Source organism: Danio rerio, chromosome 15, assembly GCF_049306965.1.
Source record: "Danio rerio strain Tuebingen ecotype United States chromosome 15, GRCz12tu, whole genome shotgun sequence".
Lineage (NCBI taxonomy): Eukaryota > Metazoa > Chordata > Actinopteri > Cypriniformes > Danionidae > Danio > Danio rerio.
Genome location: NC_133190.1, coordinates 21,634,846 through 21,660,000, shown reverse-complemented (window position 1 = coordinate 21,660,000; position 25,155 = coordinate 21,634,846). Strand labels below are relative to the sequence as shown.

General features: G+C 37.3%; 1 protein-coding gene and 1 long non-coding RNA gene across 39 annotated transcripts in view; both read left to right on the top strand.

The window, feature by feature from the left end:
- igsf9ba (immunoglobulin superfamily, member 9Ba) overlaps positions 1–25,155 on the top strand; it is a 108,612-nt gene that overhangs the window by 42,248 nt on the left and 41,209 nt on the right. For all 38 annotated transcript variants that reach the window (XR_012390805.1, XR_012390803.1, XR_012390793.1 and 35 more), the window contains exon 4: positions 21,414–21,565. Coding sequence is in view for 4 of the 38 variants with exons in the window: in XM_073923591.1 (XP_073779692.1) it covers positions 21,414–21,565 (152 nt within the window). In the remaining 34 variants the exon portion in view is untranslated. The remainder of the gene's footprint in view (positions 1–21,413; positions 21,566–25,155) is intronic.
- On the top strand, positions 524–7,511 carry LOC141377819 (uncharacterized). Its single transcript, XR_012390807.1, has 3 exons — positions 524–564; positions 2,772–3,907; positions 4,534–7,511. It is a non-coding gene; the product is annotated as an uncharacterized lncRNA (long non-coding RNA).

Below are 25,155 nucleotides of genomic sequence, written 5' to 3'. Positions count from 1 at the left end.
GCAGCTCATTTAACCCAAGAGGAAACGAGAAAGTGAAGATTTTGGACAGCAACTTTTAACCTCATTGTGAGAGAACAATAAGGTGTTGCTCATTCAGAGGCCAGACTTTGTATATGTATTTTTTGTATTTGCCATCGTCTTATTCATTTAAAACATTCAATTAAAACCCTTTACTTCAGCAGTAACTTTAAAACAAAACTGTGCTTCTCAAACAATTTCATGGGGTGTTTAAAATGTTTAGGAAAAGTCTACACTTAATATTATGAGCTGTTGGGTATAGGGCATCATTCCCAAAAAAAAAAAAAAAACATCGACCTGCTATAAAATCTGCATGCACTTGTGTCCAATAAACAGAGTAATATTTCACCAGGCAGAGCCCCCATAATTTCCATTACACTAATGGAGATGTCTTGCATGATGCCAAACAGAGGCAAATCTGAGGTAGCTCAAGGCTTTGGTCATGTCATGTTCCTCCCTCTCATTCCTTTTGAACATCACATTTTGCCTGATTTATTATTTATAGGCATGGTTCAGCGCCGCTGGAAATATATTATCTCCTCTACGGTGAGTGTTTGCATTTTATTAGATGATGAATTTAATACGATCCATTAAGACAATATGTAAACTATTATGATTCACAGCTCGGTAATCATTGCCTTGGGGTCAATATCCGAAAGGCCCTCGGTCGCATATTAATGGTATCGCAACGCTGCTGTAGGCTTAAATCAAGTGCTGACATGGCAGATTAAGTCCAATACTGGAGCCTTTTGGCTGCATTGCATACTGATTCTTACTGTACATCACTTTACATGTATGAGCTGCAGTGGCCGCGGAATTAATGATAATTATGGGTGTCATTAAAGAGCACTGTCTTTTCTCACACTGGTAAGAAATTGTTAGCTCCTGCTGTGTTGATACATTGCTGATGAACAACTTTGTTGGTCTTTTGTAGAGTTCATTTATTAAATTACATTCCCAAGTGAGATATGTGTCCATTTAGTGGACGGCAGAAGCGAGGAAGTGATGACAATGTGCAGTTAGTGATAGGATTGTTCTTACTGAAATTACACTGGAGGGACTGAGATTCAACTCAGGTACCAGTCTATTATTAATAGAAAAAGCACAATCAAGTCTCTGAAAAACTACTCAAGCAGAAATAAAAAAGTTATTTTGGCATTTTTAATATACTTTTCGAACATTTTGATCAGTGACCCCTAAATGTCGTAAGTCTGGAGTAGGGTTGTAACGGTATGAATTTTTTACGGTATGATTATCGTCTAAAACAATACCACGGTTTGACGGTTTCGCGGTATACGGTATTAAATAGTAATTCTCATAGCAAAGACCCTGAAAAGAATAAGAACACGTTTTCTGACTGAACAAAGGTTTTATTTCAACAAACTTTTGAAAGAACCATTTTAATAGAACTATAGAAGTCTTTTATAAAAATAAACTGAAAAATCTCCCATTTTAATAAATTAAATTAGAAGGAATAAACAAGCAGGGTCTTTTAAGATTAGACAAAAATAAACTTAAACTGTCCTTCCTTATAAGCAGGATAAATGGGAGACCAAAAGTGCAATACCAAGTTTATGGCTGTAAACATGTATTTAAAGCGTTGTTTTTTTCAGTCTAGGTTGTGATGAAGAAATGTAAGCATGTTGAGATTTTCAGGACCTTATCTTGACCGCTGAGGTGAGAGAATGTGTCCACTTGTACAATGAACAAATAAAAAAATAATAAATAATGTGTCAAAGTCCAAATAAACATGGTGCAAATCCTCAGTAAAAAAATAGATATAAATATTTACTATACTATAAATAGTTACATAACGAAACTAGATTCAATATGGAACATCCTTAGGTTTTATGTGCCAGCATGGATATGGTTGTCTATCGATATGGATTTGGATATGGTTGTCTGCAATGCAGACAAACAGCTGCATCTTCATTTGCGTCTTTTGAAAACAGCAAGAGCAGCAGTTCGTCTTTGCTGTGTCACTGTTTTGTCATGTTTCTGTGCTGCTGTGCATGCAAAAGTACTTAGTATGAGAATTATTTCATGCAAAACTTTTTTTTTTGCGTTTTATTTAGCCGCGCAGAAATGTATGCCTATCTCTCATTCCGTGTTGTTCAAAAAGCTCAGTGTTGGTCCACAAATAAAAGTGAAACCTATGCTTATTGGTTGTGATATAGCGAGTTTGAACCAGTCTGGGCATGGAGGAGGGACAATGCATCAATGTATCATGTCTGGTTTGTCCGGAGACACAGTGACGAGCGTTTCTTTGTCAAATCAGCGTTGTCAAATTTTGATGACGTAACCGCACTGATTCCGGAGCCTCTGAAAGTCCGCGAATGTTATGTGATACAGCACTGGAAAGCTGAGATTCTCTTCTTTATGCCAATCTTTGACTTGTATGAATCGGATCAGCGGATCAAAAGTTATTAAACATTTAAGAGCAATACTTATTTTTAGCCGCGGGCGGCTGTCTCGGTCTTTAAGGGTTAAAACCGTTGATATGCAATTGTTCATGGTATGATAATCGTGCAAGTTCAAATCGTGGTAGACCGTCATACCGGTATATTGTTACAACCCTAGTCTGGAGGTGGAAAAACTATATAAAACTGTATAAACTATATAAAAACTGATATAAAACGCTGGGTGTCAGTCGATTCAATACATTTCTCCAAGAAAAATGCATGAGTTGCTACATTTTACAGTTGCTGCAGATTGGTTGTATGTACATTTATAATGTGAATCTCCCATTCCAGCACATCCCAAAGCTGCTCTACTGGGTTGAGGTCTGGACACTGTGGAGGCCATTTGAGTAAAGAGAGCTCACTGTCATTTTGGAGAACCTAGTTTGAGATGATTGAAGCTTGGATTTGTTATCGTGCTGGAAGCAGACAATAGGATGTGTTGACTGGGATGGACATGGTCAGCAGCAATACTGAGCAATACTAACCATTTTTTCATGTGGTTTATGTCCGTATATCTGTATCTTTGCATTCAGATGCTGCACAATAAACAACACTTCTCAGATTCGACAACTAGTTTTTAATTAATCCGGTGTGCGGTTTTGTTGAGTCTGTGTGAATTGTAGACTTAGTTTGCTGTTGTTATCTGAGTGTCACTGGTGTGCCCTTCTGTTGCTGTTGCTCATCTGCTTCAAGGTTTGATGTGTGTTCAGAGATGCTCTCCGGCAGACTTTGGCTGTATGAAGTGGTTATTTGAGTTACTGTTGTCTTTCTATCCACTCAAACTAGTCTGTTCATTCTCCTCTGGCCCATTTTCCATCAAGGCATTTTCAGAACTCATAACCATGGCACATTTATGGCACACCATGAAAGCCCCCGCCTTTTTCTTCCTGAAAAAGTCAGGAAAGTGGGTGAGTCCAGCTTTGTTTAGGTGGTAGTGTCAAGTGGTTAAAGAAGGAAGGGTTTGCCTGAAAAGGGGAGTTTCATTAAGTGAATTACAGCTGATTTACACAGCGACAGCACAAACACAGACGAAGAGGAAATAGACAGTGACTACGTTTACATGGACATCAGAAATGGAATTATTTGCCTTTATCTGAATAAGACAATAATAAGATTAAAGTTTTTACATGAGTTTCTTTTAAGAATGTTCTTTTCATGATCCTGTTTTACATGTTATAGTACATAATTCGATTAAAACCATTGCGTCACCAGACTATCCACTTTTCCTCTAGAGTTTCATGTAATTTTGGGTGTTTCATTCTTAATATGTCGACTTTAACTGCAGTTTGGCACTTTCACTTTCATTCAGGAACATTTCATGCATGCCTCCCGTGATAAACAAGATATTGGATGCAAAGAACTGCTGGAAGAGTTTTAATGGGATTTTTGATACTGCACGCCGTACGGGAGAAAAAAAAACAACCCGGGCTCATTGTGGAAACGTAGCCCCGCGGACGTTTCTGCGGACCGCGATTTACGTCCCGGGAGGTACGTATTCGAGCTGTTTTTTGTTTTCGCGGATCCGCGAGAGGCCGCTGTGCGCGCTTTTTCGCGTCTCGGGCGGGCGCCTCTCTAGAGCGCGCGGCGTTCGCGCCCGCGCCGTTCTCGCGCGAATAGCCGCCGGATCGAAAAAAAAAAAAAAAAAAAAAGCAAAAGCCCTCGTCTTCGATTTCGACCGTGTTTTCGGATCCCGCCGTGTTCTCGCCCTTATTTTCAGTTTTTCGTCTTACCTGATTTCCGGAACCCGCCGTTCCCTGGACTCGATCCCGGTCGTCGTCCACTGCAGCCGGCTCTGGCTCGTCCTCCTCCTCCGGGGCCTCCGCTCATCCGACGCAACGCTGTGAGCTAGGCGGACAAACTGATTGCATCGGGAAAGCCCCGTTGGCCGGCGAGCGCGAAGAGGAGGGGCGGAGCGGCGCCACAGCGCCCCGCAGCGTTCGTTCGAAAAAAACCAAACACGGCCTTTACGTACCTCCGGCCACGTAAATCGCGGTCTCCAGAAACGTCTGCGTGGCTACGTTTCCAGAATGAGCTTGGGTTGAAAAAAACTCAGCATTTCTCCGTAACATGCACTTTTTCAGAGAATAGCGTCAAACCGCCGTGTGTGTATAAACTGTCCTGTCTCAAAATGCGGTGAAAATCCTACACAACGGTAATAGTTTGATTAAGGTGTTTACATGTTTACACTCGGAGAGCAGCAATTACAGCGGATCTTTTAGTCCATAATATTGTAGTGATGTTTACGCACTGTAAACTTAGTAACTAAATCATTTTGACTAATGTATATCTTTAAAAACTGAACGAGTACTGCTTACGATACTAACTAACTTTGTTATCTGAATAAACATAAACAAGAAATACTGATCACACACTTAGCAAACCTCTAGAGACAGGACAATCAACACAAAGTGGAACCGCATCTTTTTTTAAAAGGAGATGAGTGGTTAATCTGGATTTCACCATTTCCAGATGCGAAAAGCTCTCGGGTAAAAAAATGTTCCTTACAAACATATTTTTGTCGTGTGTTAGCAGACCACTGTATTCCAAACGTGTCCACATGTGATTTGTGCTCAAAAAAAAAAAAAAAAAAAAAACTTTTTGGTGAAATATATATGTGTCTTAATAGTGTTTTATTAGCAATGTGAGGCACACATGTGACATCTCGAAAATGTGTTTTGGTGTTTTGTGACCCTTTAAAGTCACCTAAAAGGACAGTTCACCCAAAAATGAACATTATGCCATCATTTCCTCACCCTTGACTTTTTCCAAACCAAATTTTTATGCTGTTGAACACAAAAGAAGATGTATTGAAGAATGCTGGAAGCTTCTATAGTATTTGTTTTTCCTACCATGGATGTCAAAGGTTATAGGTTTCCAGCATTATTCGAAAAATCTTTTGTGTTCAACGGTGAATAAATTATGACAGAGTTTTCATTTTTGGGTGAACTATCCCTAATCACCTTTGATGATATGGGGAATCATTCTCATGTTTGGTTTGAACTTCAAATCATCTTGATCATGTCTTGATCATGAGTTGCTGTAATGTGATTGGTTGATTAGACATTTTCATTTACAATGCGTTTGCTCTTGTGATGTAGTTTGCCAATTTGTATTTTAGCATTCAGTTATGCTGATTATTCATTGTGAAATGAAGCAGCTCCTGATATTTATTTGGTTTCTGTCAGACATTGAGGTGTCGTCCACAGGAATGGTATAATTGGCTCAGCACTGTCAGCTCTCCGTAAGCAAAGCCCTTTTATATATTTAACATATGCTTCAGAGGTTAGACTCATGCATATTCCAAACTTCAAACAATGACAGCAGCAAGGGTAACTGTCTGCTGCACCTCGCATCCATGTTAAAAGTCTGCAGCCGTTCCCCTGCAGAAATCACTGTGACTTGTTTGGAAAATGAACAGTAGCTGTTTCTCCATTTTGGAGCAAGCAAGAGCCGCATGTGAAGGGTGTATTATTGCATGCGGGGTGTGTGTTTGTATGTGTGTGTGTGTGTGTGCGTGTTTTTGGATTGGGGTGAATGAGTTCAGTGTCTGCCTCGTCTTTTTTCAGCCGGAGAAATGTCACCTGTGCAGCTGTGTTGGGCGGCGCGAGTGTGAACATCTGTGACGGTTTATTTCATGGCTTCCTATTTCCTCTCTACTGCCGCAGTGGCCATTCATGCCCTCTTTTTTTTTGCATTCATGGTCAGTCCGTCGGTTCACTCAGTCACGTCCCCTCACACACACACATGCACACACCCACACACACTCTCCTGATCCTTAGGTGCTTTCCGAAATGTCAATATCAGTGATTGTGGCGTGTAGATGGTGTGTGGTTTTTATATGTCGTCAGGGCGTTTTACAATAAAGCGTGTATAATAGCCTTTTGGCTAAATGCCTCATGGTTGGATTTGCAAGCAATGCAGCTTTGAATCTAAATGACATAATGCCTGCTTGAAATTCACTGCAATTGCTTTGATTGCGGATGTGCAAGTGACCTGCAGCCATGGAGGGGTCTCTGACTGAAATGAAAAAGATGGTAGATAATGCTCCTCCCAGTAGATTCTGAAGTGAGGTCTTTATGGGACGTAACCGTTTTATGACTTTTAATAAGCATGCATTGTCATCTCTTTAAAGATGGTCCTCTAAGGGGAAGTCCATTAGCTGACTTGGTCAGTTTGTGATGAAATGCTTCATGTGCATTTATTATTAGAATGCTTTAAAGTTCTGAACTAATAAGTAAATAAAACTGAAATCTGTTTTATAATCAAGAATCTTTTGGTTACTGTTGTTGAATGCATTTTCCTCCAGAATGGTTCTGGCATAGCACTTTGGATGATAAAATAGCTTGTCAAGATATTAAAAACTCAAATTTTCTTTTTCAAATATTTATGCAATGTATAATGAGTTAATAGTTTTGTTTTGGGCATCTTGGGCATTTTCTACAGTGGCCGGGAGAGCTTAACGTGGCGCAGTTTAATTACAAAAAACGCCAGCAAATTGGGAGAAGATCTTCATCCATTTGACAGCACACATGCTGCAAATCCTCACAACGCAAACACATTTTTATAAAGCGTGCTGCATTTTCTCACAACACAAACAATTTATGAAAGCGCTGCATTTTCTCACTTGCAAAAAGAATGGAAGACAACAGAAATGTTTCAATGGGTATGTTTCAAGTTTATGGTCATTTAGGCTAGTAAAATAAAAAAGCCAAGGGAGACAGGATGTTAAAATAAACAAACTAAAAACTCACCTTTCAAAGATCCCCACAACTTCACTGAGCAATAGTCATGGCACAGCAGCGTCCGTCACATTTTAGGGTCTTCTTGGAGCATTTTTGTTGTTTTTTATTCACTGTATAAAATGCAGGGTTCCACACAAATCATTAATATTGTCCCACCACAACTTGATTAAGTTAACTTAACACTTTTTACAAAGTGATGTGGATTCAACATAAAAAAAATTAAGTTGTCTTAATGAAATCTCAAGAATTGTGTTGCTTTAGCTCATTTTAAATAGGTAGTTTGGATGAGAAAAAATAAATAAATTTGAGTGTCCTTTTTGCAAGTATTGTGAGAAAATGCAACACTTTAGTAAACTGTTTGCATTGTGAGAAAATGCAGTGCCTTTTATTAATTTGTTTGCATTTTCTTTCTTTCTGTTTTTCCACAAAGTTATTTTGCAACAGAAATTTACTCGTAGAATAATAGTGTTTTACAGTCTGCTTTAGGTTGGCACATGTAGTTTTCATTTGCACAGTCAAATATGGTTTTGCAGAATTTAGATTTTTGTATTGTGCAGACTATTTGTTTGGAACAGTACTGTTTGTTTTTTCCACAACATTTTGTTTTCCGTGGCAGCACGGTGGCTCAGGGGTTAGCACTGTCACCTCACAGCAAGAAGGTCACTGGTTTCAGTCCTGACTGGGCCAGTTGGCATTTCTGTGTTGGGTTTGCATGTTATCCCTGTGTTCCTGGTGAATTGGATGAACTAAATTGGCCATAGTGTATGAAAGTGTGTGTGGGTGTTTCTCTAACCCATGCTCATTCTGATTACGTACCCCTATATACATTTCTGGAGAGCGCCAAATACGTCCCAGGAGCTATGCTTTTTTGCAGCTTTTATTTTTGCAAAACCACCAGAGGCCGCTGTGTATGCTTTTTCAGATCTCAAATGTCTGTGTTATAAAAAGCAATCCAGAAAAAGAAAAGCTTCCTGATTTTTATCACATTTTTAGAGTTTACCACATTCTCACCCTGTTATTTACTTGTTTGTTTTATTTTGTAACTTTTGTTTTTGTCTTAACTGTTTTCTTAACTGTTCTTTATCGCACTTGATCCCCATTGTCGCAGTCAACTCTGCTCTGCGTCTCAATAAAGGGACTAAGCCGACAAGAAAATGAATGAATGAATGAATGAATGAGTTGTCAGCTCATTCCACTGTGGCAACCGTTGATAAATAAGGGACTAAGCTGAAGGAAAATGAACAAATGAATTTTGGTTGCCACAGTTTAAACCCTGATATGCACATTGATATTGTTTTGTTGTGCAGCATTTTACGCAAAGTAGTATTGTTTTGCACAACATTCTTCTTTTATTTACTGCATAATATAGTTTTTTTTTTATGTGGCATACTTTTGTTTTTCTTTAGTCACTGTCCATCCCAGTCCATACTGTAAATCAACTGCATTACTTCTTTGGAAAGGCATATTCTTAATATATTAGCTGCATTATATGATCTTTTTAATTCATTCTGGAGATTGAGGTTGCATCCGATATGAATACTTATTCACACACACTGCATGAGCTTATCTTAAAAGTTTTGTAAGAGACACTGGTGTTCATTGGTATTCAGACTGACCCTCTCATCCAAAAGCGTCTTTGTTGGGGCAGGTGGTGTCTGGCCTCACAAGGGCAGAAAAGTCTGACAGCCCTGGTTTCCTGTAGCCGGCGATATTAGCATCCACTTGTGTATGGATCCTATGTGGGCAGTGCCTGTTCTTCCTGCCAGGATGGGTGAGAGAGTGGCCGGCTCCCCAGCAGGTGTCAGCCGGGCAGATGTACCCGCTTAGAGAACAGTCGAGGCACTGTGGAGACACTCAGGTCATCACACAGACCCCTTCATCAGTGCGGCCGTCACACTTGTCTCTCTCATAGCATCCTGCCCACCCTCATAGGGAGTGCAGATCATTAGCTTCTGATACGAAAGTTTAAAGTACACATTGGTTTTATAACATGTGCGTTAGCAACTACGCACAAACAAACAGCCTTTCAAAGTAGATTGAATTTAATGGCGTGCACAAACCCAGATGTTCAACACTCAGCACACACTGGAAAGATTCATCCTTGTCCAACATCTCAAAACATACAGTCGGCAACAGATGCTTGCTTTGGTTTTGTTAGCCCAGTTTGATACTAATGTCAGTGTCTTTAGGGGCCTGTATTGCTGATTACACATGCTGCATTGATGGAATAGAAAGATAACTTTTTAATGCTCATTTGATCCTCACACAATATCTTCTTTCACACAGCGATACCCATAGATATCTGGAAAATTTCCGAAATGACTTAAATTAAAACAGCGCTGTTCAAACAGCCAAGGGCATTCGAGAATTTTTCCAGAATTAGACCATTTACACATCTATTCCAAAATATTGATACATTCTGACATCATTGACCAGAAATTAGCTCTAAATGGCTGAGATTGTATTTGTAAACATTGAAGGGGTCGTGCTTTTGTTGATGGTTTCACTTTTATTTAAAGCTTTAGCATTCATGTAGCCACTTTGTCCCTGAGACATCCAAAGGCCAGAAGTGTGAACTGCAGCTAAATGTTTACACATTTGACTACATTACAAATTTTGTGGATGGTTAAGTATTATGAAGAACTTTGATAAAAAACATATGGAGGTACACTTTTTGCATGTTGAGATGTACATTATATGTGCGTTTGCTGGCGCTCACCAGAGCACTTCTTCACATGCACACGTGTCAAGCAACTGAAGTAGAGCTTGAAGGTAAACAAACAGTTGGCATTAAGAAAGAACATAGAAACGTTATCTGACTAACATCCAGCAGCTAAATGTGTGTAGAAAAATATTCAAAGGCTTTTATTTTCACACAATGCAGCATTCTGGCAAATTACTAATAATGTTACAACTTCTCTTTCTGGAAAATTACCGGAACGGATTTACTGGTATTTTCAAAAAGGGTCTGTTCACACATGATCCCTTTCCAGAAAATTGCCGGAAATTTCCAAGAAAGGTCTGTATGTGTGAAAGGGGCAATTGTGTCATCTGATCTGCAACTTTCTATCGGCACACTTAGGGTGCTTTCGTATTTGATTTGATTGTTTGGTTTGCATTTGAATTTAATTGAACCCCACCACCCATACTCCAGCTGGACTGTATCCATTGGAGTTTGACATTTCTTATTACATGAGTAGATACTACTTTTGACTCTGAATTTACTTCACGACCTTGATAAGAGTATGTTCTATACATGTAATTCTCATGTATTACATCCTTCATTATCACATGACCTACCCGTGTCATTTGTTTCTAAACCCTGGTACGTATGCGCCATCAATGTCACACGTTGCTTAGTAACAGTGGTGCAATGGCGCAATGGCTGGATACCGATGCTTGCATGCTGCAAGTTTGAAACTTTGAAACTTTGGACTTTGAAAATTTAGTTTTGTTTACAGTGTTCTAACACTGAGTGGCACATGAATCTGTCATGATGTAATGTAAAAGATTAAACAAACTCAGAGAGATTATTTTCTCAGAAGATGAGTAGAAATTATATACACATTTTCTCTGCTTGCTGAGTGTCAGACAAGTGAAGGAGTAAATGCAAAAACATCATTGATGTTTAACCAGTTTGTATGTGATTAATATACCATAGGTCAATTGTATAATTGGGGCAAATGTGATCACATTTGAAGTGAACTGCCTTGTAGTTTGGACGTACGCAACATGGGCTCATTCTGAAGATGTAGCTCTATATACATTTCTGGAGATCGTGAATTATGTAGCCAGAGCTACGTATGGCTACATTTTATCTTATAAATTAACACAATGGGCAGTATGACGCTGTTCCTTTTCTCGCTTAACAGCTGACCGCTTACCTCTGTAACATGTACGTAGGCAGACTTGAGACGCAGAGTGGAGTTTGAGTCTGGTGAAGAACGAGTCCAGAAAGCAGATAAGACAAAAACAAAAGCTAAAAAATAAAACAAACAAGTAAATAACAGGGTGATAATGTGATAAAATCTGAAAATGTCGTAAAAATTAGTAGGGGGCTTTTCTTTTTCTGGATTGCTTTATAAAACATTGCGATTGGGTTTAGGGAAGTGGGTGGTCAGGTAAATCTTTGCTTTTTAAACCACTATTGGTTGGGTTTAATGAAGGAGGAGGGTGGGTCAGCTGATCAGATAGACAGTCAGGCAGTTGATAGCGGCCTCTGGTAGATTTACATGAGAAGAGCAGGCGTGAATGGTACTCGCGAGAGAAATTTGAGAATTTGAGCCTCTGGTGGATTCAAGGAAACAAAAACTGAAAAAACACTTAGCTCCTGGGACGTATTTTGCTTTCTCCAGAAATGTATATAGGGGTACATTATCAGAATGAGACTGGGTTGGAGGTACAGCACTCCTGACTGCCATTTTTAGGTAGACTCACCAAATTCAGAAGACAGCGTTCACATGCACTAAATGAATTGAACTCTGATGTCAAACAAGCAAAAAGTGCATACCAAAGGACACTCAATGTTTATTGTCTCAGCTAGGTAGCAGGGGTGTAAACTAAAAAGGCCTTAAAACACTCATAGATGCTTTGTTTGTTTTTGCTGTACAGGCTCCACCCTCTAGTGGAAGGGGAGTTTCTAAAGACAAATAAAAACATAAAAAAAAACATGTTTGGCTTCCCCAAGAAAGGGGTCATTTTTGGTATGGAATATTTAACACAGGCTCATTCTGTAAACGTACCTCTATATACATTTCTAGAGACCACTAAATATGTCCCAGGAGCTATGTTTTTTTTTTTTGCAGTTCTTGTTTTTGCAAATCCACCAGTGGCCGCTGTGTATGCTTTTTAAAATCTCAAATTTGTCTCGCGAGTGTTATTAGCTCCTGCTGTTCTCGCGTCAATCCACCAGAGGCCGCTGTCGATTGACTGGTTGACTGACTTACTGACTGACTGACCAATCGACTGACCCACCCTCCTCCTTCTCTAAACCTAACCAATTGTATTGATTGACCTGCCCACCCCCTTCTCTAAACCCAACCAACAATTTTCAAAAGCAATCCAGAAAAAGAAAAAAGCCACCGCCTGATTTTTACCACGTTTTCAGATTTTACTACATCCTCACCCTGTTATTTACTACTTTATTTAAATTTTTGGCTTGTTGTTTTTGTCTTACCTGCTTTCTGGAACTGTCCTTCACCGGACTCAAACCCTGCTGTCATCTTCAAACAAACAAACTGGTAACAGCTTGAAATCCATACACATGGATGTAAGCGGTAGCAGTCATTTAAAAGATGAAATGCAGCCATATGTAGCTCTGGCTACATATTTCACAATCTCCAGAAACATATATAGGGCTACGTTTTCAGAATGAGCTTATGTTGGGAATTTTACATGAGGTATCTTGTGAATTTTCTCATTCTGGTGACCTGGAGAAATAAAAGGATATTTTTAATCAATACATAAGTTGTTTTGAAGGTTAGCAGCAATTAGAAACTATACGGTTTCTTTAAAGAACATTCAGCCTCCCTGCTGGATATCTTTATCTGTGTTTAAAATAGCTGCATTTTAGAGTTTTGGCAAGTTTCAATTACAAAGGTAGATTTGTTTGTGAACACTCTGCATATGAAATCTGTCTTTTCAACCATTGTTTTTAGGTATTATTAATTTGACATCACTCAGTATTTAAGAGTTAAGGTTATTTGTTTGCCAGAAGTTAAAGTTGGGAGTGAACAAAGTAAGAAGTTGAGGTCTTTGGTGTCTAGTCACTGAGCTCTGTCCAGACCATCTGTTCATGTGGAAAGACCTTCAGACAAGTACCTTCTGAAATATGTCTTCTGTTTGTCATTCACAGTGTGAGACCAACATTTTTCCAAAAACACATAGTGAGAGGAGTACAGAAAGTAGGGCAGGTGTGTGATGGAGTTTGGTTGTCCCGTAAAGTCCCTTCAAGTGTTTATCAGAGAGTATTCCTAAGAGAAAAACTAAGAGGGAAATGAGAAAAAGGTAAAAATAAACTTTTAGTCAGAATCAGGGAAATTAAAAAAATGTAAAATCAGTGTTAAACCCAAGATGTAATCGTTTCTTTCTCATTGTAATATATATTATTATTAATATTAATATATATTAATATATAATATATATATTTTTTCTCATTATAATATATATATATATATATATATATATATATATATATTTTTTTTTTTTTTTTTTTTTTTTTTTGGCGAAAAACTCTTATTTGTTTTATTTAGGCTAGAATAAAACCAGTTTTTAATCATTAAAAAAATTTAATTAAGGTCAATATTATTAGGCCTCCTAAAGGGGTGATCTACAGTTTAAGGCTTTGTTGTGTTTAAAAGAAAAAGCAAAGCAAAATGTGTTCATGCTTTACTTAGAAAATCACATTATTTTTTTTCATATATCTTACTTATATACAGCTACTCAGCTAACATGAAAATGACTGTCATATTTCCTTGTTACTCAGAAAGGCCCGCCCTTAAGAGGCTTGGGTTGATCAGCTAACATAATGTGCTGTGATTCATGGATCAGCTCCGCATCACCAAGTCACACCCCTACAAGCATGCACGTTATCGCTGTGTAAACAGAGAAGCTTTTAGCAGTGTTAGCTGCCTGAATCAGACAGAAAATGAAGATTACACGCCTGAGCACACCTCACACTTACACCTCATGCTCTCTAAAATAAAATCTGACTAGTGTCTTTCACATATATTTGGAATAAGCATGTGTAAGGAATATGAAACTTTCACATATCTTTTGCGAGTTTGTTATTTGAGATTAATACTTCTGCATAGAGAGACGATGCACACGTTGCTAAAGATTGTGGGTGTTCACAGCAGTTTGACTGATAAATATTAATTTGCAGCTAAATTGTTAGCAGTGCCAAACAGCATTTCCTGTTGTTTACATCCTTGTTTATGCTCTTGCTACAACATACCATTGACACTAGAAACTGTGCATGTAGTTGATCAATTTTAACAAATAAAAACACTTACAGCTTGTGACTTACAATCCACAGCTTCTTCGGTTGGAGGAGTTTTTCTGTGCATGGCAAAGATAAAAGAAATCAGTTATTAGAAATTAGAAATTAAAATGTTGAAAAAAATCGTCTTTCCGTTAAAGAGAAATTGGTGACTAATAATTTAGGAGGGCTAATTATTTTGACTTCAACTGTATGTGTTGAGAAGTGGCTTCTCAAACAAGAAGAAATGCAGGACATTTCTGTCACGTTTGGATTTCGCCATGGCGAAGACAAGAGAGGTAGGATCCAAGTGCAGCTAAATAATAATTTATTAAAGAAAAAAAAAACAAGAATCAATCAAGGCAATCCAAAATCATAGTCAAAACACTCATAAGGTATCCATCTATAAATAATGCATTGATCCAAAAGTACAAACAAACTTAGAGCAATGCAAAAACACAGTGACAGGAAATATATGTGACAGGAAACCACAAAGACTCACTGCAGACTAATGTGTGTAGGGTGTATAGTCTGGATAATCTATAATGACGAGAGTCAGCTGTGCATGCGTGATCAGCGGAGAATAGTGACTGGTGTGTGTAACTGCATGCAGGGATGTGTAGTTCATGGATGAGTTTGTAGTCCACCAGCGATGTTCCAAGAAGTGATCGCTGGTCATCATAACAATTTCATTTTGTTGTTCAAGAATTGACTGGTTGCTTGGATGGTTGTGGTTTGCTATTGATTATTCTCTTGTGATTGACAGGTTAATCCTGCCCTCACACCATTTAGAGGAATAGTTCACTGAAAAGTGAAAATTAATACGTAATTTACTCACCCTCAAGCCATCCTCAGTGTATATGACAGACGAAACTTAGTCAGAGTCATTTTATATTTCATCCTGGCTCTTCCATGTGGTATTATAGGGTTAGATAGTGGCCAAGGGGTATGAAACAGATTGGTCTGAATATGAAAATATTGTGGCGCTTATATTTTTACATTTGACAGAATTCATAAGTTGTTCTTGATGTGTTTCCCCTTTAAGAGTTCAGAGCTAGAAGTGACAGAGTGGTTTTACCCTTTAAGAGAGTGAGTTGAAGAAAGGGAATAAAGCGATCGATTCACAATGTTTTCATCCCACATTTGATCTCTCTTGTTTTTATTTTCTCAGCTTAATCGCCCATAATGTTTATTTGTAACCAAATTTTATAACTGACTTCCTGTGGGAGTTTCAAAATAAAAGTCACTATCCAAAACCATTATACAGCATTGCAGAGGCAGCATAGCATTTAAAAGTACTCAGACTTATATCAAGCTAACTGTGGGATGTAAAGTCAAAGTGGAGGTGATTTAAATGTACAACAAACCTTTTCTGCGAGAGATTTAGTGTGAAAACTGTTTGATATGCTGTCAGCACATTAATTAACACTGCTGCTAAAAATATCAAAACTAAAAAGAGATGCACGAGGAAATCTAGATAGACTAGTCAGCCTCACTAATGAAGCAGTCTTGTGCTGGATTAGTCACCATTGTGACCCATCCCGAGGGAATATACATTTTTAGAGATTTGATGCTGACCTCAGCAAGATGTTTTACACTATAAATTCCTCTCCCCTGGGTTTAGCCTGCAACAGATTGTAGTGTGGATGAAAAGAGCTAACGGTAGGCCCAGATGGACAGATGTTCAGAGGCATTAATTGCTTGCTTTGTTTGTTTTCCACCAGGTGTGTTCGCTGTTGAAATCAAAACTGCTATAGGCCAACAGTGACCCACATGCAGAGAAAGTTAGGATTTCATTGCTGAAAGTGCACAATACAGGTTTCTACCTGTTTTACTATCTGATAGATAAGTTCACATAATATGATGTATGCAGAACTAAGCTCAAATGATATGATCATCATTCAGAACGTTAGACACTTTCACTGTGTTATGATTGTGTTATACACAGTATACACTCACCGGCCACTTTATTAGGTATACATTACTAGTACTGGGTTGGACCCCTTTTCTCTTTTAGAACTGCCTTAATCCTTCGTGGCATAGATTCAACAAGGTTCTGGAAAATCCTCAGAGATCCATGAGGGTGCCAAGAAAATATCCCCCACACTATTACACCACCCCCACCAGCCTGAACGGTTGATACAGAACATGATGGATCCATGCTTTCATGTTGTTGATGCCAAATTCTTACCCTATCATCTGAATGTTGCAGCAGAAATCAACACTCTTTACACCAGGCAACATTTTCCAATCTTCTGTTGTCCAATTTTGGTGAGCCTGTGCTAATTGTAGCATCAATGTCCTGTTCTTAGGTGACAGAACTGGCACTTGATATGGTCTTCCGCTGCTGTTGCCCATCCGCCTTAAGGTTTGACGTGTTGTGCATTCAGAGATGTTCTTCTGCATACCTTGATTGTAACAAGTGATTATTTGAGTTACTGTTGACTTCTATCAGCTGGAACCAGTCTGGACATTCTCCTCTGACAACAAGGCATTTGTGGCAACATAATTGACGCTCACTGCATATTTTTCTGTTTTTCGGACCATTCTCTGTAAATCCTAGAAAATCCCAATTGGTTGAGGCTTAAAATCCCAGTAGATCAGCAGGTTATAAAATATTTAGAACAGCCATGTTTTTCCCAACAGCCATGTTTTAAGTCACTTAAATTACTTTTTGTCCCCATTCTGATGCTCTGTTTTAACTGCAGCAGATCGTCTTAACATTTTCTACATGCCTAAATGCATTGAGTTGCTGCCATGTAATTAGCCGATTAGAAATTTTCGTTAATGAGCAGTTGGACAAATGTACCTAATAATGTGGCCAGTGAGTGTATACAGTTTAAGTCAGAATTGTTAGCCCCCCTAAATTATTAGCCCCCCCTGTTTATTTTTTTCCCCATTTTCTGATTAACGGAGAGAATATGCTTTCAACACATTTCTAAACATAATAGTTTCTAATAACTGATTTATTTTATCTTTGCCATGATGACAGTGCATAATATTTTACTAGATATATTTCAAGACCCTTCTATACAGCTTAAAGTGATATTTAAAGGCTTACCTAGATTAATTAGGTTAACTAGGCAGGTTAGGGCAATTAGGTAAGTTATTGTATAACGTTGTTTAGTTCTGTAGACTATTGATCAAATATATAGCTTAATGGGGCTAATAATTTTGACGTTAAAATTGTTTTAAAAAAATTAAAAACTGCTTTTAATCTAGCCAAATTAAAACAAGACTCCAGAAATAAATATTTTCCTTGCACTGTCAAACATTATTTGGGAAATATTAAAAAAAGAAAATAAATTCAAATGGGGGCTAATAATTCTGACTTCAACTGTATATTTATGAATATATGGTCTTTGTAACACTTTAAGGCACAATTCTTACTATTAACTAGTGGATTATCACATGTGTATTATCAAGATACTGGCTGTTTATTTGTACTTATTAAGGACATATTCTGCAAGAACCTAAAGTACCTAAACCTAACTACCTTAGTAAGTATTAATACGCAGCAAAGTAGGAGTTTTTTAAGCTAAAAACCATAGGTAATAGTTTTTTAATTGAAATAATTGTATCTCGAAATAAAGTGACAATTTTTCAAAGTTAAAAAAGTTCAAATGTCTTGTAATAACCCTCAAGAACACTCCATTGTTTTTCTGATGAGTATTTCAAAGAGTGCTTTATAAGGGGCTGTAAAGGCAAGCAAGTGAATGAATGATGACACAATATGCAGTATGAAGATCTTGTTTTTGTGCATTTTCTGGTGCGTTTCTCTTGATACCTAATGTTATCAGCTTAATATTTTGACAAACAACAACAACACCAAAATAGATATCAGGTGTAAATGTGTTCTACAGTTTAATAATAATGAGCACTGATTACAATTCAAACACACATGTGCAGTGATGTCATAGAAGTACATTAGTGTTGCATTTATATTGCTTATACTGCTGCATTGTTTATTAGCTTTTACAAGATACTTGCACTTTATTACATTATACTGTTGCTTCACTACTGTTCTTATTGTTGATATTGCTTATACTGTTTAGAATGTTTTATTATTAGCTGTTTATTACTCTTTGTTAAGCATCTTACAGACCTGCTAACCAAAGTCGCTGTTTGGTTGTACCGTGTGCATACAGTGACATTGAAGATTCACTCATTTGTGCCTCAGATCACTTCAATGACTGCATGCCAGTGGCCTAGCAACGACTCACAACACCTCAGTTACTGCATAACAACGCCAACTGTGACTCTTTGATTTTGAAAATGTAAAAATTTACTACATTTACTTATTTTTTGTAATAAATTAGAGATGCATATTATACAGCATGCCTATATTTGGAATACATTTACTCATGTCATAAACCTGTGTGTGAAAATAGGCTCAAATACAGCAATTTCATTAGCCACTTGTTGTTGAGTCTGATATACTGTTGTCAATTTGTGCATGTTGGCATGTTGAACCCTTTAGTTGCCTTTCATAAGACAAGCTGAAACAGTAAATCTAAAGCTGTACTCTTTTAGTATTGAATGTGTGAATTTTGAGTGACCCAAGATCACTGATAAGATGGGTCTCAGTCCACTTCCAAATTAAGTCTGGTGTGGTTTGACAAATATATAGACTGAAGAATGAATCGGAAACAGGATACAATACAAAAATCTTTTCATTGTTGGCTGCACGGTGGCGCAGTGAGTAGCATGTTCGTCTCACAGCAACAAGGTCGCTGGTTTCAGCCTTGGCTTGGTCATTTGGCGTTTCTGTGGGGAGTTTGCATGTTCTCCTAGTGTTCGTGTGGATTTTCTCTGGGTGCTCTGGTACAAGTCCAAAGACATGTAGTATAGGTAAATTAGGTAGGCTAAATTGTCTGTAGTGTTTGTGTGTGAATGAGTGTGTATGGATGTTTCCCAGTGATGGGTTGCAGCTGGAAAGGGCATCCACTGTGTAAAACATATGCTGGATAAGTTGGTGGTTCATTCCGCTGTGGCGACCCCAGATTAATAAAGGGACTAAGCCGAAAAGAAAATGAATGAAGGAATGAGTTGCAATGCCTATTTGTCGCACCCTCGGCTCGTTCCTGCAGCCCCAATCACCGCTCTCCCTCACCATCCACCAGAGCTGGACTGGGACAAAAAAAAAAACGGCCCTGGCATTTTGGGACACAGCGGCCCACAACATCAATCAAAATGCTCCCCATCTGTGCACGCCCTTGAATATGTTTACTAACTCCCATTCTATAAAAGCACAAAAGCCATATATAGAAAATAACGAGAGTTGAAAAATTAAAAAAATTTAATTTATTATTATAATTAAATCATAATCCACACTAGAAGTCCATCTTGTGTGTGCTGGTGTGTTTTGAAGGACCCTATAATAAATAATGAACTTAACAAAACCTGCCTGCTGATGCACTCAGTTAATGTTGATAATTAAAATAAAGATAAATAATAAAAGCAAGCCTAATTTTTTTTTTACTCAACAATGAAACATCAAACGTAGCTAAAAGATTTTACATTGTCAATCAAATTAACTTAAACAATTGAAAAATGTAACAAATATTTGTTTGGGCTTGAACTACAAAAAAAGTTGCTTAAGTTGCACACTAGTTTGAACATGTATAAATATCATTATAACCATGTTGTATAAATATTATTGTCACTATAAGCCTACATCATGCTGACAATCAAAAACAAAATGTCATGATATCTCATGCGATTGTCTTCTGACCGAGTGCATTTTAAAATACATGAATGACACCCCTCATAGAGCTTGAGAAGCAGACATTCTTTATAATTTGTAAAACAAAGACTTGCAGGTTAAGGAAACAACACAGGAGGAAGTTTCCGCGGGCCATGGTGCAGATTAAAAGTAAAAAAAAAAAGTGTATTTATATAGACAGATAGGCAACTAGATGGAATAGGCAGGAATATATTGATCTGTGCTCCGCTGCATGCTGCAGAGTGCAGAAACGCAAAAGGCAAATGCCTGCTCGCTGCTTCTGCTCTCCCACGCGTGAGAAACAGATGTGACTCGACTATTTTGACAAATACAAACCTACGTTGCATGCTACACTGAGCCCAAAATGGAAGTTTGTGATTGGGTCAGCCCAATGTCAATAAAGACACAAAAGAAGATATTTGACTTTTTTTTTTACTCTGTATTTTAATGGCTACTCCAACTTTTTTTAACACTGGAAATAAGGCATGGCATGATAACCGCTATCAAGGTATACCACAGTTTGGAAAAGTCTTTTTCTGCTATACTGTTTCTATAGTTTATGTAAGACTTTTTTTTAAATATTTGTTTAAGACAGTAGTATCTCCAACAGAAATGATATCCAATGACACCATTTTAAATTGTAATAAAATCAGTGTTTTTGAAACTAATGAAGACAACAGAAGTCAATGATTCATTTGAATTATTTAGCCTGAAAATAATGGAAAATTTATTGTGTTCAAAGAGGAAAAAAGTGTTTGTTTTTTACCCAGACATTTATATATTATATTTATATATTTTAGAGCAGTGGTCACAATACCATCAAACCCTGATATTTTTATCCAAGATTATCATACCGTCAGAATCTTATACCGGCCCATGCTCACTGGAAATACCAGAATTATATAATTAGAATGACCATAGCAGTCATTTTGACTGTTCATGTGCCAAATGGATTTTTAGTCATATCTTATAGTATTTGCATTCGGTTCAGATTTTATAATTAATCTATGAATGTCTGTCATCATATTTTATTAATTATTTAACCTAAAAATACAATATTTTATGTAATATAGCCTGAACTTGTGTACTAGTTACTAGACTGGTCCTCTTTTGTATTTTGTAACTTTATCAAATGAATAATGTTAGTATAAAATATAAACACATTGAGGGAAAAGTCAAGGTACTATAGTTATATGGGTCTTATTTTAGGAAATTCGTTAAAATACGAAATTTTAAAAAAGTGAAAACGACTACCTCTATGGTTCTAATAAAATATCTAACTCATAAAGGTTTGTAAGCACTTTAGGGTAAGTAAATGGGGGAACAATTTTCATTTTTGGGTAAACTATTCCATTAAGATACTTGCACTCCAGAGATGTTTTGTTCATTGAACGTCGTACATGTTCATCATGGGGTCCTAAGTGTGTGCGAGGATTTAATGCATGTTAAAAAGGATTTTCACTCAACTTGTTGATTTGTTATTTCAGCGCCCCCTACGTTCTCGGACACGCCGCCGCAGTATGTGGAGGCAAGGGAGGGTGGAAGCATCACTCTGACCTGCACTGCCTTCGGGAACCCCAAACCGGTGGTGACCTGGCTGAGAGAGGGGGATCAGCTGACCAGCACCCGGAAATACACGGTAACACACACCTTTTTTTTCTTTTATGGCATGCTTTCATGTCTTCAAATCTAAAATGCACAACAAATTAACAAAATATACAATTAATTTGCATTATGCCTCTTTGGAATGGAGCTGAACAAATGCATAATCTGTAAATGCTGCATTTTGGGTCCTGACACGAGTTTAAGCATGTCTCATGTCGTCGTTCCTCAGTGATACATAGTAAACAAGAGTTTCTCATTTTCAAAATAGAGGTCCCACATACATGATAAGTTAAAAGCTTAAAAATAACTATGGGGTGAAAATGATCATTGTTGTCTCACTAGGAAACATTGTGCCTTATCAAACACAGCCTATTACTGTATGGTAATGATCCTAGAGCTATATAAGTATGTGTTTTCCTTATAACGTGGCTGCTCAGTACAGGGAGTACCCTATGAGTCACGTACCAGTGTGCTTTGTGTTCTGATTGGCCTTTTGTCCACCGCGACATTTACCTATAGTGCATGTCTTTAGATTGTGGGGGAAACTGGAGCACTAGCCGAAGCTCCAAAAAGCGACATTCTTGCTGTGAGGCAACAGCGTTACCCTCTGCACCACCTACATATTATATTATATTATATTATATTATATTATATTATATTATATTATATTATATTATATTATATTATATTATATTATATTATATTATATTATATTATATCAGAAATTAATCTTATAACAATATATGTTTTTACCGCATAATACATCAAACCATTGATTTGGGAATAAAACCTTCTTTTCTCACAGTTCATTTTGGTTCATCTCTGCCTTGATAAAGCAGAAAAATTGACAATATACATTTGTCTTCAAATATAGGCCACTGTGAATTGTAGTCTAGCCGTGAATTTGATCCGCAGTGAATTGTACTGTCTCATTTTCCTTTTGGAAATGGAAGCATGAATCATCACAGGCTATTTGTAAGAGGAGGCTCAGTCAGTCGGGGCTCTGACAGCTGAAGAGCACAGGCCTGCAGCGGGACGCCACAAAAACTGACAAGCCTGTTTCCACCTTACACTGCATGCGGGGAATAAGGAGGAGGAGGAGGCGCATGATTTGACAGAACCGGCAGTCAGTCTGGCTCCAGTAGGCATCAGAGGAGCTTTCCCTGAGGAAACAGACAAATAAAAGACAAGAAAGACGCTGCGGTTTTACATCTGAACATTCGCTTTCTTCTGCTGTAGACGAGGCGCTCTGCACCAGCTTTGTTGGTTTTGCATTGGTCCTATTCAGCATTTGTCAGAGTGTTGATGGTCGCGGCCGGTGTTTATAGTGACTTGTTTGAGTGTCATTTGCCGTATTCTGCCTGCCACTGTTACTCACTGGCGATTGATGAACATAAAGTGATGGTTGGCTGCTGCTTTTCCCTAGTAAATGCTCTTAGCAAGGTTATTCTTCAACCCCGTGGCCTCTCTTCTCCTTCTTTACTTCACCATATTAGAGTGTATTCTTTTAAAGTCACATTCGTAGTGTCTTGCAAGCTGTTGGTCGTGAATTTTAACAGGACACCTTTTGTGTATGTGCTTCATAAGACAGAATTATTATATTGTTAGCATTTAGAAAAACTATCATAATAATATATATATATATCATATCACTACATATTTTACAGTGTATGTATATAATATGAAATAATTTGTTGTTATTAAATTAAAATGTCAAATAATTATCCAGTTAAAATTATTAACTATTTAAAAAAATAATATTTTAGAACTAAATACATTTAAGACTATTCTTTATAAAGGCCTCACACATATTATAATATAATATAATATAATATAATATAATATAATATAATATAATATAATATAATATAATATAATATAATATAATATAATATGATATAATATAATATAATATAATATAATATAATATAATTAAATATAATATAATAATGTGATGTAATGTAATGTAATATAATAATTTTACATTTATCAACATTCATTCATAAATGTTAGTACTATTTTAATCATAAATAGGGCCAGACAAAATCTGTGTCATAATCACATCATAATCACTGGTGGAAAGAGTACTGAAAAACCATACTCCAGTAAAAGTACCATTTTCTAAAAGAATGTAGTGCAAGTAGAGTAAATGTATCTGTTCTAAACACTATTCAAAGTGTGTGTAAAAAGTCGTTCCTCTAAAAGTACTCAAGGGTAGTAAGTAGTGAGTATTACCTTGTGATATTACACCATATAAATTACCCTGAAAAATAAACATTTAGATTGTATCAGTGGTATCTTCTTTTAAGGGTGTTTCTAATTGCAAGTTCAATTATTTGGCATTTATTTAAATCAGAAATGTGAGATTAATTTAATGTGATAACATTAGGAGTCTTTCAGGATTAAGGATTTTTCATTTTTGGTGGCAAGTAGCAAACTGGTTAGTACTACCAAGGTTGGCAATCCAAATACTGTACCTAAAAGCTGAGGACCGGGGGGTGGGGCTGTGGGGAGATTCTGGGATTTTTCCGGGAGACAGAACAAAACGGTATGGGTTTGAAATACGGGAGTGTTGGCAGGTATGTATTTCACAACATTGATCATAAACATTTTGTGAAAAATCAATGGAAAATTTCATGAGACAATTATTGCCCCCAACATTAAACATCGTAACATAGGGTCAGGGTCATGTTTATTTTAAAGAATCGTCAGGAAGGCAATGGTCAAAACAGGATTGAACTGGAGCATACAGGTTATCCAAAATCAGGGTGAGAATAACAGGCGAGAGGTCTGGGCTGGAAGCAAAACCACAAAAACAATAAATAAAACAAGGGTCAAAAAATACTGCAAAGCTAGACAAAAGTAACACTTTTGAAAACAAGAGTAGTCTGTAGTTTGTAGTCTAATGTATCAGTCTTTACAAGCTTCAGCTGTGTGTTTCTGTGCAATCAAGCATGATCTGGAACTGGTGTGTGAGTGCAGGGCAGATGGGATTTGTAGCTTGGATACGTGTCAGATCTGTAGTTCTCCAGCGATCTGCAAATGTTAGATTGCTGGTGATCATAAGTACTGAACAAGTTTTTATACTTTTTTAACCTGAACTCCTGAACAATTTTTTGATATTTTAATGATTAGACATTTGTATGATTAAAAATGCAATATATAATATAATATAATATAATTAAATATAATATAATAATGTGATGTAATGTAATGTAATATAATAATTTTACATTTATCAACATTCATTCATAAATGTTAGTACTATTTTAATCATAAATAGGGCCAGACAAAATCTGTGCACGGGCGAAGCAGGGGCACAGTAGGTAGTGCTGTCGCCTCACAGCATAAAGGTCGCTGGGCCGTTTGTTTGAACCTCGGCTCAGTTAGCATTTCTGTGAGGAGTTTGCATGTTCTCCCTGCATTTGAGTGGGTTTCCTCCGGGTGCTCCGGTTTCCCCCACAGTCCAAAGACATGCTGCAGGTGAATTGGGTAGGCTAAATTGTCCATAGTGTATGAGTGTATTAGGGTGACAGGCCCACATGACAGGCGGGCCAGAATGTGTAAAAAAGTCGATATCATATGGACAAGTCTAAATGAAGGACTTGTTCCAAAGAGCTGACC